This window comes from Atractosteus spatula, chromosome 13 (genome assembly GCF_055471065.1).
Source record: "Atractosteus spatula isolate fAtrSpa1 chromosome 13, fAtrSpa1.hap1, whole genome shotgun sequence".
NCBI lineage: Eukaryota > Metazoa > Chordata > Actinopteri > Semionotiformes > Lepisosteidae > Atractosteus > Atractosteus spatula.
In genome coordinates this window covers 2,204,193-2,227,343 of record NC_142718.1, presented here as the reverse complement: position 1 = coordinate 2,227,343, position 23,151 = coordinate 2,204,193, and the positions used below count along the sequence as shown (strand labels likewise).

Here is a 23,151-nt window from a genome sequence, read left to right as displayed (position 1 = left end):
CTGACCAGGAGAAGCTGAGTCACAGCAGAAGGACTTTTGACAGGAAAACTACGTGTTCAACACTAGCTCTCCGGCAGAGGGATGGGGGATTCGGAGGGAGGGGGAGGGAGAGGGAGGGAGGGATTCCGAGGGAATCGGATACAGAGAGAGAGGGAGGGATTCAGAGGGAGAGGGAGGGACTGGGATACAGAGGGAGAGGGAAGGATTCAGAGGCTGAGGGACAGATTGGGATACAGAGGGAGAGGGAAGGATTCAGAGGCTGAGGGAGAGATTGGGATACAGAGGGAGAGGGAGGGATTCAGAGGGTGAGGGAGAGATTGGGATACAGAGGGAGAGGGAAGGATTCAGAGGCTGAGGGAGAGATTGGGATACAGAGGGAGAGGGAGGGATTCAGAGGGAGAGAGAAGGACTGGGATACAGAGGGAGAGGGAAGGATTCAGAGGCTGAGGGACAGATTGGGATACAGAGGGAGAGGGAAGGATTCAGAGGCTGAGGGAGAGATTGGGATACAGAGGGAGAGGGAAGGATTCAGAGGCTGAGGGAGAGATTGGGATACAGAGGGAGAGGGAGGGATTCAGAGGGAGAGAGAAGGATTCAGAGGGTGAGGGAGAGATTGGGATACAGAGGGAGAGGGAGGGATACAGAGGGAGAGGGAGGGATTCAAAGGGAAAGAGAAGGATTCAGAGGGAGGGGGAATCAAAATGAGACATGAAGATCATGGGACGAGGCTGCTGAAGGGAAGGAGGGCAAGGGAAGATTTATACAAAATTTCCTGTTCTGGGCTTTGTTGAAAATTATGCTATTGATATTTTTTCTTTAAGCAATGTGGCAAAACCCAAGCCTTTTGCAGGTTGATCTTTCCTTATCTACATCAGCCACGACCGCAGGTCTGGATTTCCTGACTAACTAAACATGAACTTTCACAAGGTAGAGCCCGAATTCAGTCAGGAGCCAATCAGATAAGGCAGACAGAGACACGCGTGTCTGAACTCCCACAGTCAAAGACGAGGACTCGAAAAACAAAGCCTCCAGCTTTCGCGGGTTAAGGGAACTAAGAAGAAGAAATGCCATCTGAGACCAAGGCAGACAAGCAAGTCTCCGGCAGCCGCTGGTGATGCCCTAGTTCAAGCCCTCGTTTTGGTAATGTATAGGGCAAACGAGGTTACCGTCGCTAGACAGTTCAAAGACCCCACCCCGATTCTGAACACTGCAACAGAAAAGGTACCAAGGACTTCCTTTTACACTGGGTTCTGAGCTTTCGCCAACTGACCTGGTACCTGTCTGCAGTACCAGCACAGCCCGACACGTGACATAAAGACACACTCACCAGGTCACACTTGTGCAGGCATTTTTATTACTAGCGTTGTCATCTCTATCCCAGACTGGTCGCACAGTAATCCTGGGGTACAGAAGCACGTTCTGCACTGCGTCACCACTGTCAGCTCTAAAGCAGAGGTGTCGGACTCAGCTCCTGTAGGCTCAGTGACTGGTTTCCGTGTCCAGCTCAGCTCTCGGATACACAGCCGGTCTAATTATTTAATTAACAGCAGCATCGTTAAGAGTTCTCACCAAGCTTCATGGTATTTTATAGGGATCCATACTCTTGAGTTAATTTTTTGAGTAATCAGCTGTAAAAGATCTTAAGAAAAATCCTTCATATTTAATATTCCAAGAAAACAATTAGGTTAATTGCTTAAATGACTGCTTAGGTTAGACTAAAAACCAGAGGACACCAGGCCTGCGGGATTCAAGTTTGACACCCCTACTCTAAAGCTGGAGTCTCCTACTCCAGTTCCAGAATCCAGCAGGTTTTCCAAGTGTCTCCAGATCTCCTGCAGTGGAGGGCTGTGGAGCAGGGAGAAGCTGGTCCCGTCAGGCCCAACTTGCACCCGTTTCCCTATTCTCCCCCGCGAGGAGGTGTGTACCACATCAGGAGACACAGAAAACCTGGAACCTGGACACCGTGGACCGGAATTGAGAACCTGTTCTTTACAAAGGTATAAAGGCAAAGCGCAGGAGAACAGAATAAACAAACTCACATTTCAGCTTTGGCAGTTACTGAAGAACACACGCGCAGCGCCTGTGCAGCAGCTCCTGTAAGAACAAGCACACCGAGTGCACCGATAGTCTGAAAAATGACTTGGGCTCGTAGCTGGGATCTGGGCTCTGCTGATCCGGAGCTCTCATCAGATTCTTCTGGGAGCAGAGTGGAAAACAGGAAGATGGGGAGTGTCTCTGCAAGGAGGTGGCTGAATGCCAGCCACTGTGCGCTCATTTTAAAATTAAAAAAAGAATTCAAATGTCTTTCAATTTGATTGCTCATCTCAGTAATTGCTTTTTTCGGTGGTACCATTGGCTTTTTATTACCTGATTGGCCTTATTAAGAGCACACATTTTGATTTATTTTAGAAGACGCTGGCAATGATAATTATCGAGTTATTTGCTTCACATTCGTCTATACATTGCACCAGTAAAAAGATGATTCTCCCAACAGATCTTAGTGAAAAATTCCTGTTTAAAAGTGAACTCCCTCTCCCTCTGTGTGGAGCCCTCCCTGCTGCAGGACTGTTATCTCCTCTAAACCTCCTCTGCAAGGTGTGGGCAGAGCGTGAAAGCAGCACTGCAGCACTTTCTGCTGCTGTAGTCGGTGAGTCTGCCCTGGGCAGCCTGTTCACATCTCCTCCTCTTTGCTGGTTTCGGGGAGGTTTGCTCTGTTCTCAGGGCTCTCTCAGCACGCCGTTTCCGAGAGTTCACAGAGTTTACCAGCTTTGAAGACACTATGAAAACTATCACTATGACCTCAGCCAAAGGCAGGACTCACACCAGATTCAAACTCGATAACAGTACTCATCTTAGTACACAACAGCGTGTTGAATACAACCTTCTTTGACTGCAGACTGTACACAAACTGTACACACTGCACACCTGGTGTACACAGAGGATATACCCTGCACATCTGCTGGAGTATACAGCCTGTACACACTTCACACCTCTTATTACAGACTGCATCAACACTGCACTGCTGGGGTATACAGACCATACAGTATATGCACACACACTCACTGCACACCTGGGGAATACAGACCGTATATACACACACACTAACTGCACACCTGGGGAATACAGACTGTATGGACACACACTCACCGCACGCCTGTGGTATACAGAACACACACACTGCACACCTGGGGTACACAGACCACATACAAACACAGACTCGCTGCACACCTGGTGTATACAGCTGTACAGAGTGCACACCTGGTGTACTGACTCTTACTGGAGCCCATATACATCTAATGTGCAGACAAGCACCTTTGAGCAATGCAGAAGACAGAGAAGCTGGCAGACTCTCAGGACCGCACAGTGTAGCGCCCCCTCTGGCTGCGTGCTCAGGGCGCGGTGTTATAGACGGAGATGTCGGAGGCAAATGTTACGTGCAGCTCCCAGGGGAACTGGTTGACCGGGCGCTTGACCCCAGCTTGAGCTTTGCTCTCCGACACCATGAGTTTCACATCCGTGTCGTCCAAGATGCGGATCAGGTCCCCTTCCGGGTCACGGTAGTTCAGCGCGATGTCGTGCAGACTGAACACTTCCCTGGGGGAGAGATGGGGGGGGGGGGGGAGTGGTGTTGGTACAGAGTGGCTAGACTGAGCCCTAAGAACAAAGACGCCCTGGCTGACTGGACACTACGGAAGGGGGTTCCTGAAGGGTCACGGTTATTGTAAGGGTTCTCCGAGAGCTCTTTCCACACACCTGTGGAAGTTCTCCCAGTTCAGCCTCTCCCAACGAGAAATGCTTTATGTCATGTCTTTATTCTGAGCGCAGGACTCCCTCCCCTGGCCTTTCAAAACGGGACTCTTGCGCATGAATCGTTGGCACACGCGCGCACGGACTCCTGCAGGCACGTCGGACCTGTACTGGACTTCACCGTAACGGGCAGCTGGGAACCCTGTGCGTCCCTTTCGGCCAGTTCTCTCTCCCTCCTTGCATGCCACCGAGGTCCGCCTCCTCACGCTCGGTGCCAAGCTGAAACCGGAGCTCAGACGCACGCAGGCGTTCCACAGAAATTCTGCAGGAAGTGGGCCTTCTGCACTTCCTCTCCAGGCCAGCTGACATCAGCTGTGCATCAGAGACGCTTCCAGGGAGCCGAGCGCTTTCGGACAAGGTCATCACTTCGCAAGAATTCTCAGAACTCTGGTTGCTTTGCTGCCAGTTTTCTTTTTCTCTCCTCTTGCTAGCAAATGATAAAAACAACAACCAAAAAAAAAGCTGTTCCTCTTTCCACTGCACTGCTGTGCATCTCGCCCCCCCGGCCCCAGGAGGAACAGAAAGTCAGGGGGTAAGCGCGCGGGGGAGCAATTATTAGCGTCGCGCTGGCCTCCGCTGCAGAACGCTACCTGGACTGTGTGATCCACCTGCAGGAAGTGTTACAGGATATATTCTCCTCTAACGCACTCCTCCTTGACCCCCCATCCAGAACACAGTCACAGAAAGCACTGTGAATGAGCTTTTCCCAGTCTCCATCATTTTCATTGTTCGCTTTTTACTCATGAATGTCTCGGCACTTCGGTAACGCGTATCTGCTGGGCTCTTCTGTAATAATGCTACTGTTTTTCATGCAACTGAAATGTATTAGTTTTTAAACACCTTGTAGCTTGATCTTGTCAGATCTCTGAAGCTAACCCAAGCCGAGCTCAGTCAGTAATGCTAATTACTTTAATACTATTTAACAGGTATGTGTAAATCATCAATTGGTTGATTGATTGATTGATCAATCAATTAGAGATTAATGCCTCTGCATACATCTTTATCTTCTTAATCTTCTCTGGATGGGCTCCATCCAGCCCTTTTCATTCAAGGTGTATTTATAGAGGGTCATAGTGCAGCTCATTTCAGCAGCACTGCCAAAGTGTAGCCTGGTCTCGTCAGGTCTCAGAAGCTACGCAGGGCCAGTACTTGGAAAACCGGGTCGCTGCTGTAGGTGGCGCTCTTCCATCTGCACCAGAACTTTCAGGTGCCACTCTTTGGATGAGATGGCAAACTGAGGACATTACTACTGGGTCATTAAAGGTCCTCAGGCACTGTCATAGTTTAAGAGATGTTAGCCCTGCTGTCTCGGCTAAAATCCACTCTGGACCTGAATAATCTGGCATCCATAAACATTTCTCTTTAATAGATCTGAAGAAAATTCTCCCTTCTCTTCCTGATCTAGAAGAAGCAGGAAGGAAGGTAAGCTGGATGAAAGGGCATTTGACATTCTTTGGGATAGAAAGTAGCATATAAACACAAGGAAATTTGTAAACTGGACTGGGACCCTGGCTGTGATCTCCAGGCTGTAGGGGCTCATGCTGGACTGGGACCCTGGCTGCGATCTCCAGGCTACAAGGGCTCAATCCCAGGCAGACATTTTATTGTAAAACATGAGAAGAAAAGACGCAGCAAAAGCTCAGCTGCCATACCTCATCCGTGTGAGCAAGTCTTTGTACGAAGGCTGCACAGACAGGTCCTCTTCAACACAGACATCCCTGAAACACAGACACACACAGACAGGTCAGGGGGCTGGAGAGAACTTCTCCATCCAATCACAAGCTATCAAATCCGTTCCTATAGCCATCTCTTTCAGGCACACTCTGCTTCTCTCCCTCTCACAGCAGGGGAGACGGCCCTAAGGGTAACAGTGCAGATCTGCGCCCGACACCCCCGACGGCGGGAGGCGGGGACCGGGCCGCCGAGCTCCGGCTTGAGCGGCGCCCTGCGGAGCGAAGACAAGGCGGACCTCCCGCCTCGCCAGCGTCGCGGCCTTGGGCTCCCGCCCGCTGACCTGAGCTGCTGGCGCCGGCTCTCGTGCAGGTAGCAGCGGAGGCAGCTGGAGCTCCCCGGGCCCTTCCCAGCATCCCCGCCCTCGTCCGAGTCGCTGTCGTCAGGCAGAGGCTTGATGATCTTCACAAAGGAGCATGGGAATATCCCCGTGACCTCCCGCACCGTGCCCTGGGGGAGGAGTGTGGGGGAGAGAAGGGGCAGGGAACAAGGAGGAAGGAGGGACGAAGGGGAGGGGAGAGAGGAGAGAGGAGACACGGAGAGTCAGGAGTGAGGGGAGAGGGAGTCAGGAGAGAGGAGAGAGAAGAGAGGGGGAGTCAGGAGTCAGGAGAGAGGAGAGTCAGGAGAAAGGAGGAGGGAGAAACAGAATAAAAATGGTAGGTCAATCCAGATGGAATAACCAAATGGCCACTCCAGTCCAGTGCACTGAGAGGGACAGAAACAGCACCTAAAGGCCGACTGGCTGCAGGGGCACCACAGTGCTCTAACAGTGCCCTGAGGCAGAGGAGGACAGCACGGTGACACGGCGAGGGGCCGCGGAGCGGCAGGGAGAGGGAGAGAATCAGGGGGATGCGCGGTGGCGCGGGCGGCTTGGGTTTTTGGTTTCGGTTTCACGGAGGACATACAGTACGCAAAACCACGACTGCTTCACGCGAACGCTGAGCTGGTCGATTTTTTTTTTTACCACGAATTCAGCAAAAGAGGTAGTGGTGGTTTGGGGGGGGGGGGGCTCTTTCACAAGTCGCCCTTCTTTCCTGCCTCCTGCCGTCAGAGCTCGTCGCCTGCCCTCGCCCTCAGCGGGTAATCCAATAAGGAACGATTAAACCTGAGTGTCCGTCACGCCTGCGAGACAGCAGCGAGGTAACGCTTACAGAAGTGATGCTAATAAGGACATTTAACGCTGCTGGCGCCTTGCAGAAAGCTGTGGCTCAGGCTTGTGGTCCTGTCTGAAGACTGCAGATATACACTACGTACACAGAGGAGAGCCGGCCGGGGTGATAACAGAGATCCTTACAGACCCCCCCCCCATCAACCAGGAGACGTGGCTGAGCCCCCCCTCCATGATGAAGAAGAGAGTGAGGGACATCTACACACAGACAAGAGCAGGCCACCCGGTCCAGCTCGCCCCTTTGGTATTTAGCAGATCAGTCAGCTGACCTGTGGAATCTCATCCAGCTGCTGCGTTAAGAGAAGCCTGGGTTTCGGCTTCCACCGCCACGGCCGAGCAGTTTGTTCCACACTCTCCCGCCACTCTTTGCGTAAGGCATTGCTTCCCGTCCACCGGTTTTAAGTGCACTTCCTCGTAGTTTCCACTTGAAACTTTGTCACCAGCCCACAGGAGCCCATGCCCTTTTCCATGTGAACTGTGCCAGGCACTGAGAGATACTGGATCTGCCTCAGCAGTGTGGCAGCCTGCCAGTCTCTCTCCGCCTTGCAGGCAGACAGGCAGAGGCCTACCGGTGCCTGACTGCAGCCCAGGTGGCGGTTTTTACCCCCTCACCCCACCCCCCTCTGAAACGAACAGATGTGAGGCGAGTCAGCAGTTCTTGTGTAACACACCTGACTCTGCAGTGTGTGCGTCTGTGTGTGTGTGTCTGTGAGTGTGTGGCAGGTGGTATTTCTTCACCGAACTGCACCTGCACCTCGTAACTACTGATGACAGCCTGCACCTTCAATCAGAGAATTCACTGCAAAACCTCTACCACCTCTTCTAGAGACGCATTAGTGCAATTTACAAAACAAATTACAGCCTGAAAAACCATCTACAGTATATGTGCTTGGAGCGAATCTTTAATTCATGTAGTGGAGAGCGAAAATGAGGACTGTGCGGTACGATCCTGTTTCGAGTTAACTTCTTCCTGGCCTGCCTTTAACTGGCCCTGCGACCCGATACAGCAGGCAGCCATGTTAAGGTAATGACCATCACGCTGAGTGGTGGGAACTGATTGGCTTGCCTTGAGTGTCGGAGGATAGCCTCCTCCCTCTCCTCTGCTGCTCACTCTCTTCCCTCCTTTTCCTTCCACTCTGCCCCTCCTCCCTCCTCTCTCTCTGCTCCTGGACGTCAGCCCCGCCTACCCGCACTCCTCCCCTCCCTCCCTCCTTCCATAACTCCCTCCTTCCCTCTCCCATTCCATCACTCCCGCCCTCTCTTCTCCCCTCCTCCCTCTCAACTTCCCTCTATCCCCCTCCCTTCTATCCTCATATTTCCCTCCCGCTCCTCCCCTCATCCCTCCCTCTTCCATTCCCTCCCTCCCTCCCTCATCCCTTCTCCCCTTCTCCCTCCTCCCCTCATCCCTCCCTCTTCCATTCCCTCCCTCCTCCTCCCCTCATCCCTCTTCTCCCCTCCCTCTTCCATCCCCTCCCTCCTCCTCCCCTCATCCCTCTTCTCCCCTCATCCCTCCTCCCCTCCCTCCCCCTCTCCCCGTCTCTCCGTCCCCTTCAGCTCACTTCCAGCCAGTCGGCGTTCACCCTCCTCAGCAGGAAGATCACCTCTCCCGCTCGGAAGCTCAGCTCCACGCGCCCGCTCCCGCTGAAGTCGAACAGAGCCTGCCAGGTAGGACGGGGAGGGAGAGGGGGAAGAGGGGGAAGAAGGGAGAGAGGGAACGGGAGAGACAGACAGAGAGTGTTACACTTGGGAGTTGTACTCGGGCTGGGACACCGAACGGCTCGGCCGACCCCTGTCCTGCCACTGCAGCGTGTGTGTGTGTGTGTGTGTGTGTGTGTGCGCGCGCGCACCGGACTGCCTGCGTGTAGGACTCTCCCCGGCTCGCAAGCACGTACAGCACATCTGTGAGGGAGCCGCTGCGCGCCTGCCTCCGCAGGGAGAAGTGGTGGGCGAAGTCAGGTTAATGGGGCGGCGTGCTCCTGTTCGCGCTGCAGAGCCGGGGTGCACGTGAATCTGGGAAGCAGGGGGTTTTGGGATGCACGCTTCTGTCTCTAGTACTGCTCCGCAGCCCTGTCTGCCCGGCACAGGACACGTGCCACCCTGCCCTTGTCAGACACTGAGAGCAAGCACTTGGGCTGGATGGGCCACATGCTGTGCGGGGCAGCTCTGAGCCCACTGACGAGGGTGGGCCGGGCCTTTTCAGCGAACCGCTTTGCTTTCGTGCGATCTCTCCTCGCCTTGTCTCGCTATCGCACAAAAGTGCTAGCCCCGCGTGGCGTGATCCCCAGCTCCTCGCGTGACCGAGCAAGGCCTCCATTTGTTTTGGGGGGGGGGGGGTCCTGTGAGTATTTCTGCAATCACTCGCCGGCCAGAGAGCGATATTTCACCGCGGGAACAGTCAGGACAATACTCTCCGGCAAGCCGCTGTGCAGAAAAATTGCAGCTGCAGCTCTGATCTGCCGACGTCAGCATTTCCGTCGCCCCCCGACCCTTGACCCCTGACCTCCGGCCTGTGAGAATAACCAGCCCTTGACCAGGGGCCCTGCTTGTTTGTTTGTTTGTTCGTTCGTTCGTTCTTCTCGTTGCGCAGTGCTGCTGGCGTTGGGCAACAGACGCAGTATTGCGACGGCGCAGGAACTGTTGCAGAAAGAGAAGGTGGCAGCTAACCGACAGGCAGGAGGGGGAGGGGCAGGTAAAGTGCAACAAGAACAGAAAAACACCTGCAAACGAATTCCCATCAGAGCAAATTCCACACAGGTCGGACGTGGGTTCGAACACACGGCGGGGCTTGTGTCTCCCAGAGGGAGCATGGGTGTCTGGTCACCTGCAGCACCTCCCGAGTGCCTTGCAGATGCAGCGCTGTTTCCCCCTCTCACAACCCGCCACACAGACACGGAGAGAAAGTGAGGGCAGATCTTATCCGTTTCTGCTAGATGCGACACCAAAACGCCCTTCGCGGTACAAGAAAACACTACGGGTTCGTTCCTGGAAAAACGCGCTTCTCTTGATCAGAGTCCTTGTGCTGCATGTAAGAAAAACGTTGCTGCGTGCAGGAAGCTGGACTGTGCGGGTCGGGTGATGATGGTGGACATGTTCACCCCACGTTTGCAGGATAAGCAGGGCTCAGGCTCCCAATTCACGGGGTGCTGCAATCTGAAACTATTAGATTAGGGGCAGTCTGGGTTCCCTTCTTACAGTGATGAAGTGACCAGAACTAAAAAGTAAAAAAAATAAAGTAAAAGTGCAGATCTGATGACTGATGTACAACGTGGCAGTGCTGGAGAAATTCCAGCGCTCGTGTACTGTGGTTTATTTTAAAGGTCGCTACATTGGTTAAAAGCCGATGATGTCAACTAGTCCGTTGGTGACCTTCAAAACGAGCCAGCCACTGCACAGCTGTGCACCAGCGGAGAGAAAAGGTTGGATTTTCGGTAATGGTTTTGCTGGGAGAGAGTGACCCCATTTCACAGCCAAGTCACTTATTCCGACAGCCCCTGCCGACAGAACCCGGAAAGAAAAACTGAAAAATCGATGCGTTCGGGAAAGGGGATCAGTCAAAGGTAGGGAAGATGAAGATGTGAAACGGGAAACAGAGAGAACCGCCCAAGGGGTTGACATGGATCGGCTGCTATTTCAGACTACGCTCAGCCAGCAGAAACCTGGGGATGCAGATGGAAATGCAGATTCTTTCCTGATTCTGCACTTTTCTGTATACGGAGAATTATTAATGCATGGAATAAATTGGCGCACCGGGGTTCCTCAGTGCAGGGAGAATGAGTAGCTCTGATGGGTCTAGTGCTCTGCTCTCATCATAGACGTTTTCCTCTCTTGCACACTCGCATGGACACCGGCACCTCACATCCTGCCATTCCATGCGTATTGTAGCAGCGCAGTTGCAGGTCTCTCGGGGGGCCAGAGTCCAGCAGGGTGTCTTTAATTCGGCCACCACAGCAGACCTCTGGGAAGTCCAATCAACCTCATTATTGGCCCCATTAATCCATTAAGAGCAGAGCTGGCATGAAAACCCGGAGACACTGCGACCCCACAGGACTGGAGCTGGGCACCACCTGTATATATGCAGGAGTTGCAAATAATGAGGCCCAGGCTTTTATACGGGCTTTTTTCAATGTGGACTGAATCGGTAAGGATTCCTGTAGGGAAAGACACAGTTCTCAGCGTCCTTTAAAATAGCTGTGTCTTTGCAGAAGTGAGGTAACCAGACTTTACAGCACAATTCATGCAGATCTAGAGCTGGCTGGAATGTTAAACCGACGTTGCAGAGAAGCCGGACCAGGGGGGCTCTCTCCTGCATCCCACACATCTGATGAGAAGACTGTTAATTTCAAGATACGCATCAAACAAACCGCTTTTCTTGAGGCGGACAGGACAACGGCAGTGTCTGCCCCAGTCCCCCTATCAGATCAGGAAGACTGGGTTTCGCTAAGCACGCTCCGGATCTGATAGCGGGATCATTAATGTGTGGTTATGGATGAGACCAGCCCAGGTTTCTCGCATCATTCTGGAGGCTTGGCGACGGAAAGCTACTCTGAATAAACTGAAGAGAGGTACTGAGGTCTCTGGCTATTAATCAAGTGGCTGCATATCACTGAGCGATCTCTTTCTCATTACGTCTGATTGATACCCGGTCCTCCTAAGACACCGCAACCTCAGCCCCAGCGCAGCCTGCGCCAGCATTCGAAACGAACCCCCTCTTGCCGCTAGCAAGCCAGCCCGGGCGTTAGAAAGACGGGCGCGCGAGATAACACCGGGCACAAAGAGGAGCATGCACTAACACGACAGGGCCTGACGCAGACGCTCAAGGAGAAAGCTGTCGCAGGAAACTGGGTGATACTGCCGAGTTCGGGGGGCCACTGTTGCATGAGGTGGTGAGCGGGACGTGGGGTTCCCCACAGCTTTACTATGCTGCCTTGTGGGTTTGGGGGTTTTCTCGATGTTTTGCCACTTTACTGCACCACTGCGGTTTTATACCGTGATTTACCACAGTAAGCCCTCAGGCACCGAGCCGGCCAGGGTGGCCAGCTTACAGAGACGCAGGAAATGAAACTGTCCGTAAACCCCCGAAGCACAAAAGGTGCGTTTCAAGAAGAGCCGGTGTTTCAGATCTTGATTTTGTTGCACAATGGAAAGGGAAGATGCCAAGACCGCGCCCTGCCTTCCTCAGGAGGTGACAGCGCTGGCGGGGGGCCCCCCAACCCCCCCTCCAACCTCAACCCCGCTCCCAGCCTCCCGTCTCTCAGCTCCGCTCTGTAGACGAATAGCCATAAAAAACACTAAAACTGCGCCGCGGCAAAGCGCTGGCGTCGGCGGAACGCGACTCTGAAAGAGACCGGCGCTTTCAGGACAGCCAAGGAAAGAAAACCACTGCGCCCTCTAGTGTGGCGATGTCATACTGCCACACTGAAAAGCCAGGGCAACCCTCCCCCAGACAGCACCTCCTAACCCCCCGTGACTCTTCTGGGCTGGGGTGCGAGCACTAGAATACATGACTGTCTACTCTGCACTACCGACCTTCCCCTCGGCATCCTCTTCCTCGCCTCCTGTGGTGAGCAGGAGTGCAGCATGCTGGCGCAGACACCCAGGCCTCACCCTGGAGGGCGCTGCACATCACTAGGGCATGAAGTACCCCCCCCCCCACCACCTCCTGCTGCTTGTGGGTTTTTGTGGCTCCACTGGGGATAAAAAAGTGCTTATATCAGGGTAAGATAATATTATCCATAGTGCCATATTTTTCTGGTGTCTGCGTTTGTCTGCAAAATTGCTCAGTCGGCACAATCTGTGCCCGCTTCAAACGGATAGTCTCTCGCCGCAATTGGACTCCGCTGACCTTGCGCCTAGCGCCACAGCGACGACTACCGCATGCACGCGCGCGCGCACACAAGCACACCCGGCGGCACTGCTGCAGCGAGCACTGCAGACCCCGGTAATCCAAGACTGCAGAGCCCTGCATGCACACACAAGCTCGTCCCCCTGACTGCTGCGCTGTGCGGCAACAACGCGTCGGTCCTGACGCTCGACCAGACAGCGCGTGTGCGTGTGTGTGTGCAGGAGGCCGAGGTCTCCTACAGGACGCACACACAGGACGGTCCGAGGTCGGCTCTCAGCACCGGGCTATCAGTTCAGACCAACCCGGTCTGCCCTGAGGTCTCCCAGATAGCCCGGAGGAGAGGGGGGGTCCCCCAGAAGAAAGGGGCACTCTTCCGCCCACCGCGGTTTCAGTCCAGCGGGGTGGTGGAACATCAGGCCTGCGTCTCTGTCTCTATGGAGCCGAGATCCCGAGATCCCGAGATCCCGAGATCCCGAGATCCCGAGATTGACAGCCACAGGGCTCTGTAACTGCAGAAGCCTCCCGCCCAGCTCTGAGTTTCGACTGGGGGGTTTAAGCCACTGACAGGGGCAGAAAGAAGGATGCAGCCCCAGTCTACACCACACCCTGCTGAAAGCTCTGTTAAGAGAAAATATCCTGAGAGCTTATTTTAGATGCTGCATGCGTTATAATATAATAATAATAATATCATACCAAATGCATTCAACATATAATAATATCAACACATACATAATCACATTCGAATACACCCGAGGACCAGAGACTTACGCTACGTCTATAAAATTTGCCGCCAGTCTGCCTGAAACACAGGATGATGAAGAATCACACATACAGCACCTAGGCATATTTTTAGAGAACTGATACAATTCTGATGCATTTCAGTTTATTCTCCCTCGTTTAAAACTGTTTAGTCTACAAGCTCGCAGTGTGCAGTATCTGAAACGTGTGGTGGGGCTGGGGGGGGGGGGGGCAGTGGGAAGAGTCCGCGGGGGCAGAGGAGGAGGAGCACGCCCCGAGGAGGAAGAGACACTGCAGAGAACAGAATCTCGCCTCCTTCAGAAAGGGCCACCTTCACCTACGGCCCTTTTCTGAGCCTGAATTTCATTCTTCCAGCTAGCGTTTGCCTAGAGGGCTTCTGCAGCACTGTGCCAAAAACAGGCTGACCACAATGACCAGCTCCAGAGACTGACCGTGCTGTCCTGCTCTAGAGATGGACTTTACTGCCCATCTAGGGACTGACTGTGCTGTCCTGCTCCAGAGACGGACTTCATGGTCTTTCTAGAGGCCAAGCATGCTGTCCAGCTCTAGAGACTGACCGTGCTTTCCTGTCCTGCTCCAGAAACAGTCCATTTCTAGTGTAAATGTCAGTCTCTCTCCGTGTCCAGCCCAGCGCCAGAGACTGGCCGTACAGCCCAGCTCAAGAGACTGACCGTACAGTCCAGCTCAAGAGACTGACCGTACAGCCCAGCTCAAGAGACTGACCATACAGTCCTCTCACAAAGCAATTCTGTTATGCCCTGGGGTTGAGAACAGGGTCTCCAAGTGTTGCGACTGAAGGGGTTAAGCACGAAAAGAAGGCGCAGGTCTCATTTCTAACCTGCCAGTGACTCGCAATCCTCCAAAGCTGTTTCTGCCCCCCTATCACCGATGCCGAGAGAATATAAATCACCCGGTCCTTTTCTGGTGTGTTGCGAGCTAATCTGAGACATGCTAGGAATGGTAAAACGACAGTCCCTGACAGTGATAAGCTACTTCACTTCCTTCGGCCAGACCACAGAAGGGACACGGAGCCGTTTTTCACCGACCCAGACAAATCAGCCCTAATTCAATCCCACACCCTCCAATCAGATCACTGGGGCACTCCTGTAAGGGGAGTACAAGGACAGCAGGACAATGCTGTGCAATTCAATCACTGACAGTCTGGCTTGTCATTGGGACCCGCATGGGACAGGACTATGTCACCAGTCCTGAGCTCAGATTGTCTGCATGTCAGCCTGTATGCGTGTTAGCCAGGCTCTGTTTCACTCAGAGCAAGTGCGTGTCAGTCTCTCTCTGCGTCACTCAGACGAGTGTGTCTGTCAGTCTCTCTCTGCGTCACTCAGACGAGTGTGTCTGTCGGTCTCTCTCTGCGTCACTCAGACGAGTGTGTCTGTCGGTCTCTCTCTGCGTCACTCAGACGAGTGTGTCTGTCGGTCTCTCTCTGCGTCACTCAGACGAGTGTGTCTGTCAGTCTCTCTGCGTCACTCAGACGAGTGTGTCTGTCAGTCTCTCTGCGTCACTCAGACGAGTGTGTCTGTCGGTCTCTCTCTGCGTCACTCAGACGAGTGTGTCAGTCAGTCTCTCTGCGTCACTCAGACGAGTGTGTCTGTCGGTCTCTCTCTGCGTCACTCAGACGAGTGTGTCTGTCGGTCTCTCTGCGTCACTCAGACGAGTGTGTCTGTCAGTCTCTCTGCGTCACTCAGACGAGTGTGTCTGTCGGTCTCTCTGCGTCACTCAGACGAGTGTGTCTGTCGGTCTCTCTGCGTCACTCAGACGAGTGTGTCTGTCGGTCTCTCTGCGTCACTCAGACGAGTGTGTCTGTCGGTCTCTCTCTGCGTCACTCAGACGAGTGTGTCTGTCGGTCTCTCTCTGTGTCACTCAGACGAGTGTGTCTGTCAGTCTCTCTGCGTCACTCAGACGAGTGTGTCTGTCGGTCTCTCTCTGCGTCACTCAGACGAGCGTGTCTGTCAGTCTCTCTCTGTCACTACCACACCTGTCTTGTAACTCTGGATTGTAGGTAAGAGGTCTAAGACTGTATGAATAAGAGTCCCCAGCATCATGTTTTTGGCTGTGTTGAGTGGATTGTCCTACTCTTTTTGGAGGTTAAAAAAACGATGCAACAGTCACCCACAGGTGTATCTATCACAGAGGCAACTCCTCTCCTCTCCCCCCCCCCGTCAGTTACAGCTGTCCTGTATCAAAACTCTTTGGACCTTTTGTTTTCAGAAAAGAGCTGATAGACTCACCTCAGCTCTAGGACTTGAGAGAAAGTCTGTCTTCGGTTTCACAGTTTTCCTGTTAGGGAGAGACAACAGAACATCACATACAGCAGATATGGAAGAGCAGTTGATACAATGTGTATTCTGGATTGGCTTCCTAGCTCTCCACATTTCTCTTTAAGCCGTGAGCAAAATAACGGTCACCACTCTCACTTCTGGGATGAAAACCTCTTTGTACAAGTCGTCTCTGACACCTGTCACCTGACCTCTCAGCCTGATTGGAGGCTGGAGAGCTTCCCCATCTAAAGTGATTTGCTATCGATTCATTCGCTTTCATTAACTATTCAAAATATTGTCCCCTCTTTTTGATTGAGCCACGGTGGTACGGATATGTATTTTTAAGCTTGGGAGGAAAAAGTGGGCTTCAAAAGGTAGTTAGCTAGGTTTAAAAGGTAAAGAATGCGGATTGAATTGCTGAGCGCTCAGGTTAAAATGAGTATAATCGAATGTATAACTGAATGTGCTCCTTTATACAGCCAGACATTGTACAGATAAAGCCTGAGAGAAGTTCTAGTCAATGACACAACAGATTCAGGGCAGAAGAACAGACAAACGAGAGGAGGCACTATTGCCCATCCTGTGCATTTGGTCGTGAGTTAGCGTATTGATGCTGCTGAGGATCTCATCCAGATGTAAGCAGCACCTCCACCTGGCATTCGAACCCACTGGGGTGCACTGTGAGTGTGTCTGGGGTGTACAGTGGGGGTGTCTGGGGTGTACAATCGGTGTCTGGGGTGTACAGTGTCCTACACTTTTCGCGTGGGGGGCCTCAGTCTCCTCAGTGCCCGCGGGACGTGCTGGTTGTCAGACTCCCTCTGGTAGAAGAAAATCCTGATCAGGTCATCCAGCAGAACCCAGGTGGGGAGACACAGCAGCTTCTGAGTCAGAGGGAGGGATGGAGAGAGAGTGAGAGGGATAGAAACACCAGCAGAACCAGGCAGACACAGCAGCGTCTAACACAAAGGGGGAGATGTTGGTTTTTTTTTCCTTCGACTCGAAAGAGAAGTTAATCCAACATGTATGAACGGTGTCCCGTATTCCTCTCCATGAAAACCACCGTACGTGACCTGCGCCAGACTACACACCACAGCTTAACTCGCTGAGCTCGCTGGCAGGGCCAGCCGGAGAATGGCAAAGGACAGGCGGACACAAGTTTTTCCACTTGCGCACGTCCGTCTGTAGGAATTCGGGGCGTCTGCAGCAGCGCCCCGGCAGTGATGGTCCCGTTTCCGAGAATGAACCCCGAAGAGCTCGCTGTTTCTGGGGAGCTGCTGACTTGCGATGTGTTCAAAGTCCGACGTCGGGCAGCAGCGAAGGCGGGGTGAGGGGGTACAGCCCTGGGCTAGCAGCTGCAAGGTTCAGACCCCAGACGGGATGCTGCTGTTGTGCTCCAGAGCAGGGCATTTCACTCACAGAGCCTGAGCTCTTTAAAAGGGGCACAGACGGATGCCTGCCTGGGATTAGAGTGTCGGAGAAACGGAGGTAAAGCCGGGGATACTGAGGAGCAGCAGGAGGGTTACCTTCACATAGGTGTTGAGCTCGGGGATCCTGGTCTCCGCGATCTCCTGCTTCTTTCCCATGAACACCTTCCCTGCGGACAGAAGGAGAATCTGTCCAGCACGGCAGGCAGCACCCAGGACAAGCCAACACTAACGCAACAGCCACCTACTTTAAAGAAAAACCTAATCTTTAAATCTAATCTCAAAGTCTTACTGAAGTGTTAATACAGTACATATCGGGACACACTGACGAATACTGAGCCGAAATATGGGACCGACGCCAAACCACAACCAAGATAACAATTATAACTCATGGGGCGGCACTGTGGCGCTGAGGTCAGCATTGCTGGGGCCAAATTCCTGACCTGGGGATCTGTCTGTGTGGAGTTTGCATGTTCTTTGCGTGTTCCTGGGAGCTTCCTCCAAGTGCTCTGGTTTTCTCCCACAATCCAGAGACATGCTGGTAGGTTAATTGGTTACTGGGAAAACTGGCCTCTGGAGGGAGTGACTAAGCGATAAGAGCAACATGGACACCATGTAAATGTCTCCTTAAAGTAATTAAGGGGGGTAAATGACATGCTGAGGTTCATTAAAGCTAATTGTGAAACATTATGTCGGATTACACTGGCCTTTCCTCCACAAATCAAATTCAGAGCCATTAGAAGTCTTACAGACAGATGACCAGGCGTTTCTTTATTTTTTATGCATCTGTAATGGAGGCACCAGCTAATTGAATGAAACCAACTTTTAACACTGAAAGCTCAATTTCTGCTCATCTTTATTTAGAATAAATATGCATCAAAATACGTTTAGAAAAATCCATTTTTATGAAGGTAATTGGCCCCAGTGGTAATGCACTCTAAAATTATCTGTATCCGCATGTGTACTTACTTGTACTGTAGGCAAATAAAAATGTACTAACACTGTAAAAAGCATCAGACATCATGCAGTTATCTTGAAAGCCCTGAAGTCTGGCTTTAGATTCTGGGCAGCCTTTCACTTTCACAACAGCACCGTAGTTACCAGGACACAAACTGACTGGAGACACTGCTGTCCCTCTCCTCTCACACTGCCCCTGAATCCACACACTGATACACTCCTGACTGGACTGGAGACACTGCTAGAGACACTGCTGTCCCTCTCCTCTCACACTGCCCCTGAATTCACACACTGACACACTCCTGACTGGACTGGAGACACTGCTAGAGACACTGTTACTGTTAAAAATCAGGATGATAGCTGGCTGTTTCAGATCATTAGAGCTGGAATGAAAACCCGTAAACTGGAATACTGGAATTCTCGGACCAGGATTGTGTCAAGTCCGTGTTAGGGTTAATCGCTTCACCTCACCTCTTATAACCAGCTAAGCACATAGAGAGCACACACACTCAGCTAAGCTATTGTAAACACAGAGTGACTGCGTCAGCTGAGACCATACAGGGTAGATATGGCGGTCCTTTAATTCAGTATGTCTCTCGCAGGTCGCGGACGCATTGAAAATAGCACTACAGTGCCACCTCCTGCAAGCAGAGTGGACTCCATTCGGCATCCCTCACAGAGCCCACAGAACAGGGCTTCTTGCCACGGAAGACTTTTATCACAGAGTTTAGAAGACTTAAGAAAGGGAGGGACGAGTGCACCACAGGCCAAACGCTCTGCCTGGATATCCAACGCATGATAAGCAGTCCACAACTTTTACACTTAATTTGCCGTTAACAACCGTACAGAGTTAAACAGGTCAATTCTTATAAACACACAAATGCAGTAATCCTTCTTATTTTGGCAATTCAGCACTCTTCATATAGTAACAATGTAATACTGAGAGATTCCCTAGACCTCGTGAAGGAGTCCTGACCTTCGACCTGAATAGCAGTGGGAATTTAACCTTTGTAAAGGGAAATTTTGGTTTGCTAGCTTTTGAGGAACGAAATGCTTTCACAAACCAAGGGATGGGTGTGCACAGTGTGTGTATCAGCTGGTGAACTGCAGGGCTGGAACAGAAGTGATACAGTGTGATGAGTTAGACCATGTGATGATGATGATGATGAAGACAGAGAAGCTGTGAGACTTGTTTCTTAAGAGGCAGAGTTTTTGTGTTTTTAACTGGGGAACAGAATCAGAAAAGGGCAAAGTCAGAGGGACACTGCAAGACAAAACATAAACGCCAAAAACACAGAAAAGTACTGGCTCCATATCGGAGATATAAGACCAAAAACAGATGGTGAATGACGTAGTAGGGGCACATGGGGAGGCCCCAAGAGGATTGTTCTTCTTGCTCTGAGTGACAGACAGCAGGCCAGTGGCACAGCCCAGACTACAAACAGTCCAGGTACCAGTACCAGGACCAGTAGCAGACAAAGCTGCTATAACTGCTGGATCCTCTGGGCTTGGGTACGAAATGGAGCAGACTGATGCCTGCCCTAATGTGGCCCTAGACAATATTTGACAAAAGTGAGACTAGGCCTCTCTCCTCGAGTGACAGCACCTGCTTCCTGCTTTCACTTCTCTTACGCGTGTAAAGCAGAAGACTAGTCATCTGACAGATAACCCAGGGCAGGGCTTGAGTGCTCTGTCTGTATCGGCAAACACTGGGGAGATTTCACACAGCTGAGCGTTGGTCCGTTTTCATTTTAATTATCCTGTTATGTCATGAAAAAAAAATGAAAACCACCTGGTTTTCACAGACATTTTACATAGGCAACACAGACATTTTATTATATTTCAGACACATAAATGGTACAGTATATAAATGTATTTCATTTCTAAACCCACATGTAGAACAGTTATCCGAATTTTCTTGGAGGATCTCAGGATATGTTAATATTCACTCTGAATGACTTAATTGAACCGATTATTGTCTTAACTAAATCACTGCTGATTTATGGATCTACAGACGCTAAAACTACGAAGTGCCCTATAAATCCTCTAGAGCCCTGATTTTTTCCATTTAAATATCGTTTCATGACGTGCTTCTACATAAAGGTGCTGTAGAGCAGGGGTGAAGGGCCATCTGATTTCAATTAGCCCTGAGCTCTGTCTGGGTTCTGGAGGAAATGGAGCACTGCCTCTCTGGGGTCCCCAGAAAAAGACAGGATGGGGGTGGCCAGGTCCTCGCACACGCCCTTTGACCCCACAGCTCGGGGGGGGGGCACGTCCTGACAACAGCGCAGACTGTCGGCAGCCTTTCGCTTAAAGTGCAAAACAAGTAGACGACAAGTCCTCAGGGGAAAAAAACAATGAAAACCTGGGTTTATATACTGGAATGGCGGAATTTATATATTGGAATGGCGGCGCTTGTGAAACGAAGGGTCGAAGGTCGCAGGGCGGACGGCTCACCTGGCAGGGTGGGCAGGGTGCAGGTGTAGGTGGTGCTCTGGGCCTCGGGGGCGAACTTCTCCTCCAGCTTCTGGTGCAGGGCGAAGAACTCGCTGTACCGCCGGTAGATCAGGTACTTCCTGCCGCCCTTGGTCTTCACCTCGATCACGAACACCTGCCGGCGGGGGGGGTTACACAATCTCACTCGGGATCACGGCGGGAATGAGGGAAGTTAATCAGCAAGCCCCCTCCCCGCCCTGCTCCTCGCTCTCAGTCCTGAAGGCCCGTGACCTTCTGCTCTTCGTCCTGAATGAGCTCTTAATGATTCGCTGCGTTCTTCGTTCTTGTTTGCACTTGCTCCAATTTACAACTGCCTCTCAGCCGCTCGTGACTGAGGAGCTCGAGTGCCTAATAAAATGAAGAGGACGGGTTCTCTGATCTTGGGATCAGCCCCTACAGCCCCGAGATCACAGCCAGGGTCCCAGTCCAGGATGAGCCCCTACAGCCAGGGTCCCAGTCCAGGATGAGCCCCTACAGCCTGGAGATCACAGCCAGGGTCCCAGTCCAGGACGAGCCCCTACAGCCTGGAGATCACAGCCAGGGTCCCAGTCCAGGATGAGCCCCTACAGCCTGGAGATCACAGCCAGGGTCCCAGTCCAGGATGAGCCCCTACAGCCCAGAGATCACAGGCAGGGTCCCAGTCCAGGACGAGCCCCTACAGCCTGGAGATCACAGCCAGGAAGAGTGCTCTTGGAGTTTTAGTACAAGCGTCAGTATTTCTGTGCGCCAGTGATAGGACATCTGTGTGAAACCGAAGGAACGGTAAGACTCACAAAGTAGTGGGTGAAGCCTTTCCGTTCTTCAACATCCGCAACGGTGGCCGAGATGGGAATGTTGTCCGGGAGCTGGTCAAAATCACTGGGAAGAGAGAGGCACACTTGGTGACGCGTCGCCCTGCGGCATGTGGCTCAACAACAGCGATCTCCTACCTTGGTCTTGGAAGAGCCCCAGTCCAGTTCATCTTCTGGATCATCCTCGATCACCTGTTTCCTGAACCACAGAGACAATCCAAACCCAACACACCCCCTACAGACACACTCACACTGCCTCACTGAACAATACATCTCCTACCCTGGTCCTGGGGACAGCCATCCAACAGGATCCCTGTTTCAGCTTCCACGAAACCATCAATCTCTAAAGACTGCAATCAATGGAGCGGGTGGGTTTATCAAATGAAGCAATTTATAGGATACAGCTTTTGAAATAAAACTCTCAACACCACTCAGCCCTCCAGGGGCCAGATGTCCGTTAATGACCTCAACCGATCAATAATTCACCTGGGGACCCCTCCTTTAACCCCTGTTCCACACACACTGTGGCACTGGCACCTGACACCACACCACTGATATCGCCTCCTGGCCCTGCAGGGCAGGCAGCCCTGCCCCCTGGATCCCATTCCGAGCCGGATTCCTAAGGACTCAACTGGGATCGCCTGTCCTGCTGGTTTGTATCTGTCACCACCGTAACAAGAGACAGGGCAGCGTTTCGGCTCCACAGGCGAATGGCGGTCGGATTTCTCTGACACACCTGCGCGATGGGGCGGGGCGGACTGACGCTCGCTCTCGGATTCCACGCCACAGCCGGCCGCGGGTGGGCGGGCGAGCGAGCTTGAGACTTTCGTCTTACCTCTCGTCTCGGAGCTGGCGGGGCAGCGACATGGCGAAGCCGGACGGGCGGCGGGAGACGGGGTGCGAGTGGTCCGTCTGGCCGGCGGGGTTCGGGTACGACTGAGCTCGGAGCAGGGCGGAGAAGCCGAGCGCTTCGCTCGCTCTCTCTCTCTCTTTCCGGCACTACCGCAGGCGCAGGAAACGAAAGTTTCTCAAAACGGTTAACCCCGTTGGCTGTTGTGCAAATCACAAGTCACTTCTGCCTTTTTTTTCTCTCACTCTTCTCCATTCCTGTTCCCCACCTCCCCCCCCCCCGCGCTGTTGGAGGAAACCCGTCCTCTTTCGCGTCTCTCGCAAATTGCTTCACCGCCCCGAGTCACGGTGGGGTGATATGTAAACGCCCCCAATAAATTAAATAAAGTAAGATCAAGCCCGGCTGAGGCGTTGTTTATTCCGGACAGTTCTAACGCCAGACGCTCGCCCGCGCTCGGGTCCGGGTCCGGCAGATACCCTTCACAGCCCCGGCCCGCAGCATGAGGCCTGTCCGCCGAGGCCGGGGCCTTAAAACGAGAGATGCGGCCGTGCGTAAAGCGAATAAAACAAAAACAAAACCTGAGAGAGATTCGTTATGCTTGCGTGTGCGCTGCGGGGAAAACGGGACACCACTTCCTAAAAGACCAACCCAGCCCACGCAGAACGGTCCAGTGTTTGTTAGTGGGCCTGCTGGGGCGAGTTTGGGAAATCTCGGACCCAGTGCCGGCAGCGCCCGGTCACAGGAAATGTCGAGAAATGGGGACCTGCAATTTTCCCGAGCCTTGCCCGTGTGTTTTATTGGGAATGTGGGTGGGCTTGTCGTGAGGTGCGATTCTCCCTTTTCCAAAAAACTGCGGTTAATCTGTTAGGATCTCAAAGGGCTGGAGCTGTGTCCAACTCTCCCACAGCTCGGCTCTCAACGAGCTCAGCCAGTGCGCTACTGGCGGTCCGACCCCAGCAGCTTCTCCAGGACCTGCAGTCCCCGCCGCTCGGAAGGGCGGACGCGTGTGTGTTTGAATTATCCGCGAACATCGTCACTCTTCATCTTAAA

General features: G+C 52.6%; 1 protein-coding gene across 1 annotated transcript; it reads right to left on the bottom strand.

Moving 5' to 3' along the window:
- Positions 1-1,331: 1,331 nt before the first annotated feature.
- ncf4 (neutrophil cytosolic factor 4) lies at positions 1,332-22,337 on the bottom strand. Its single transcript, XM_088930685.1, has 10 exons — positions 22,087-22,337; positions 21,234-21,318; positions 20,422-20,575; positions 17,107-17,177; positions 16,337-16,464; positions 15,554-15,602; positions 8,266-8,364; positions 5,822-5,988; positions 5,460-5,525; positions 1,332-3,594 (listed from the first exon to the last, which is right to left on the bottom strand). Exons 1-10 carry the CDS (start codon positions 22,116-22,118, stop codon positions 3,390-3,392), a joined length of 1,056 nt encoding a protein of 351 aa, XP_088786811.1. The 5' UTR covers positions 22,119-22,337; the 3' UTR covers positions 1,332-3,389.
- Between the last annotated feature and the right edge of the window lie 814 nt (positions 22,338-23,151).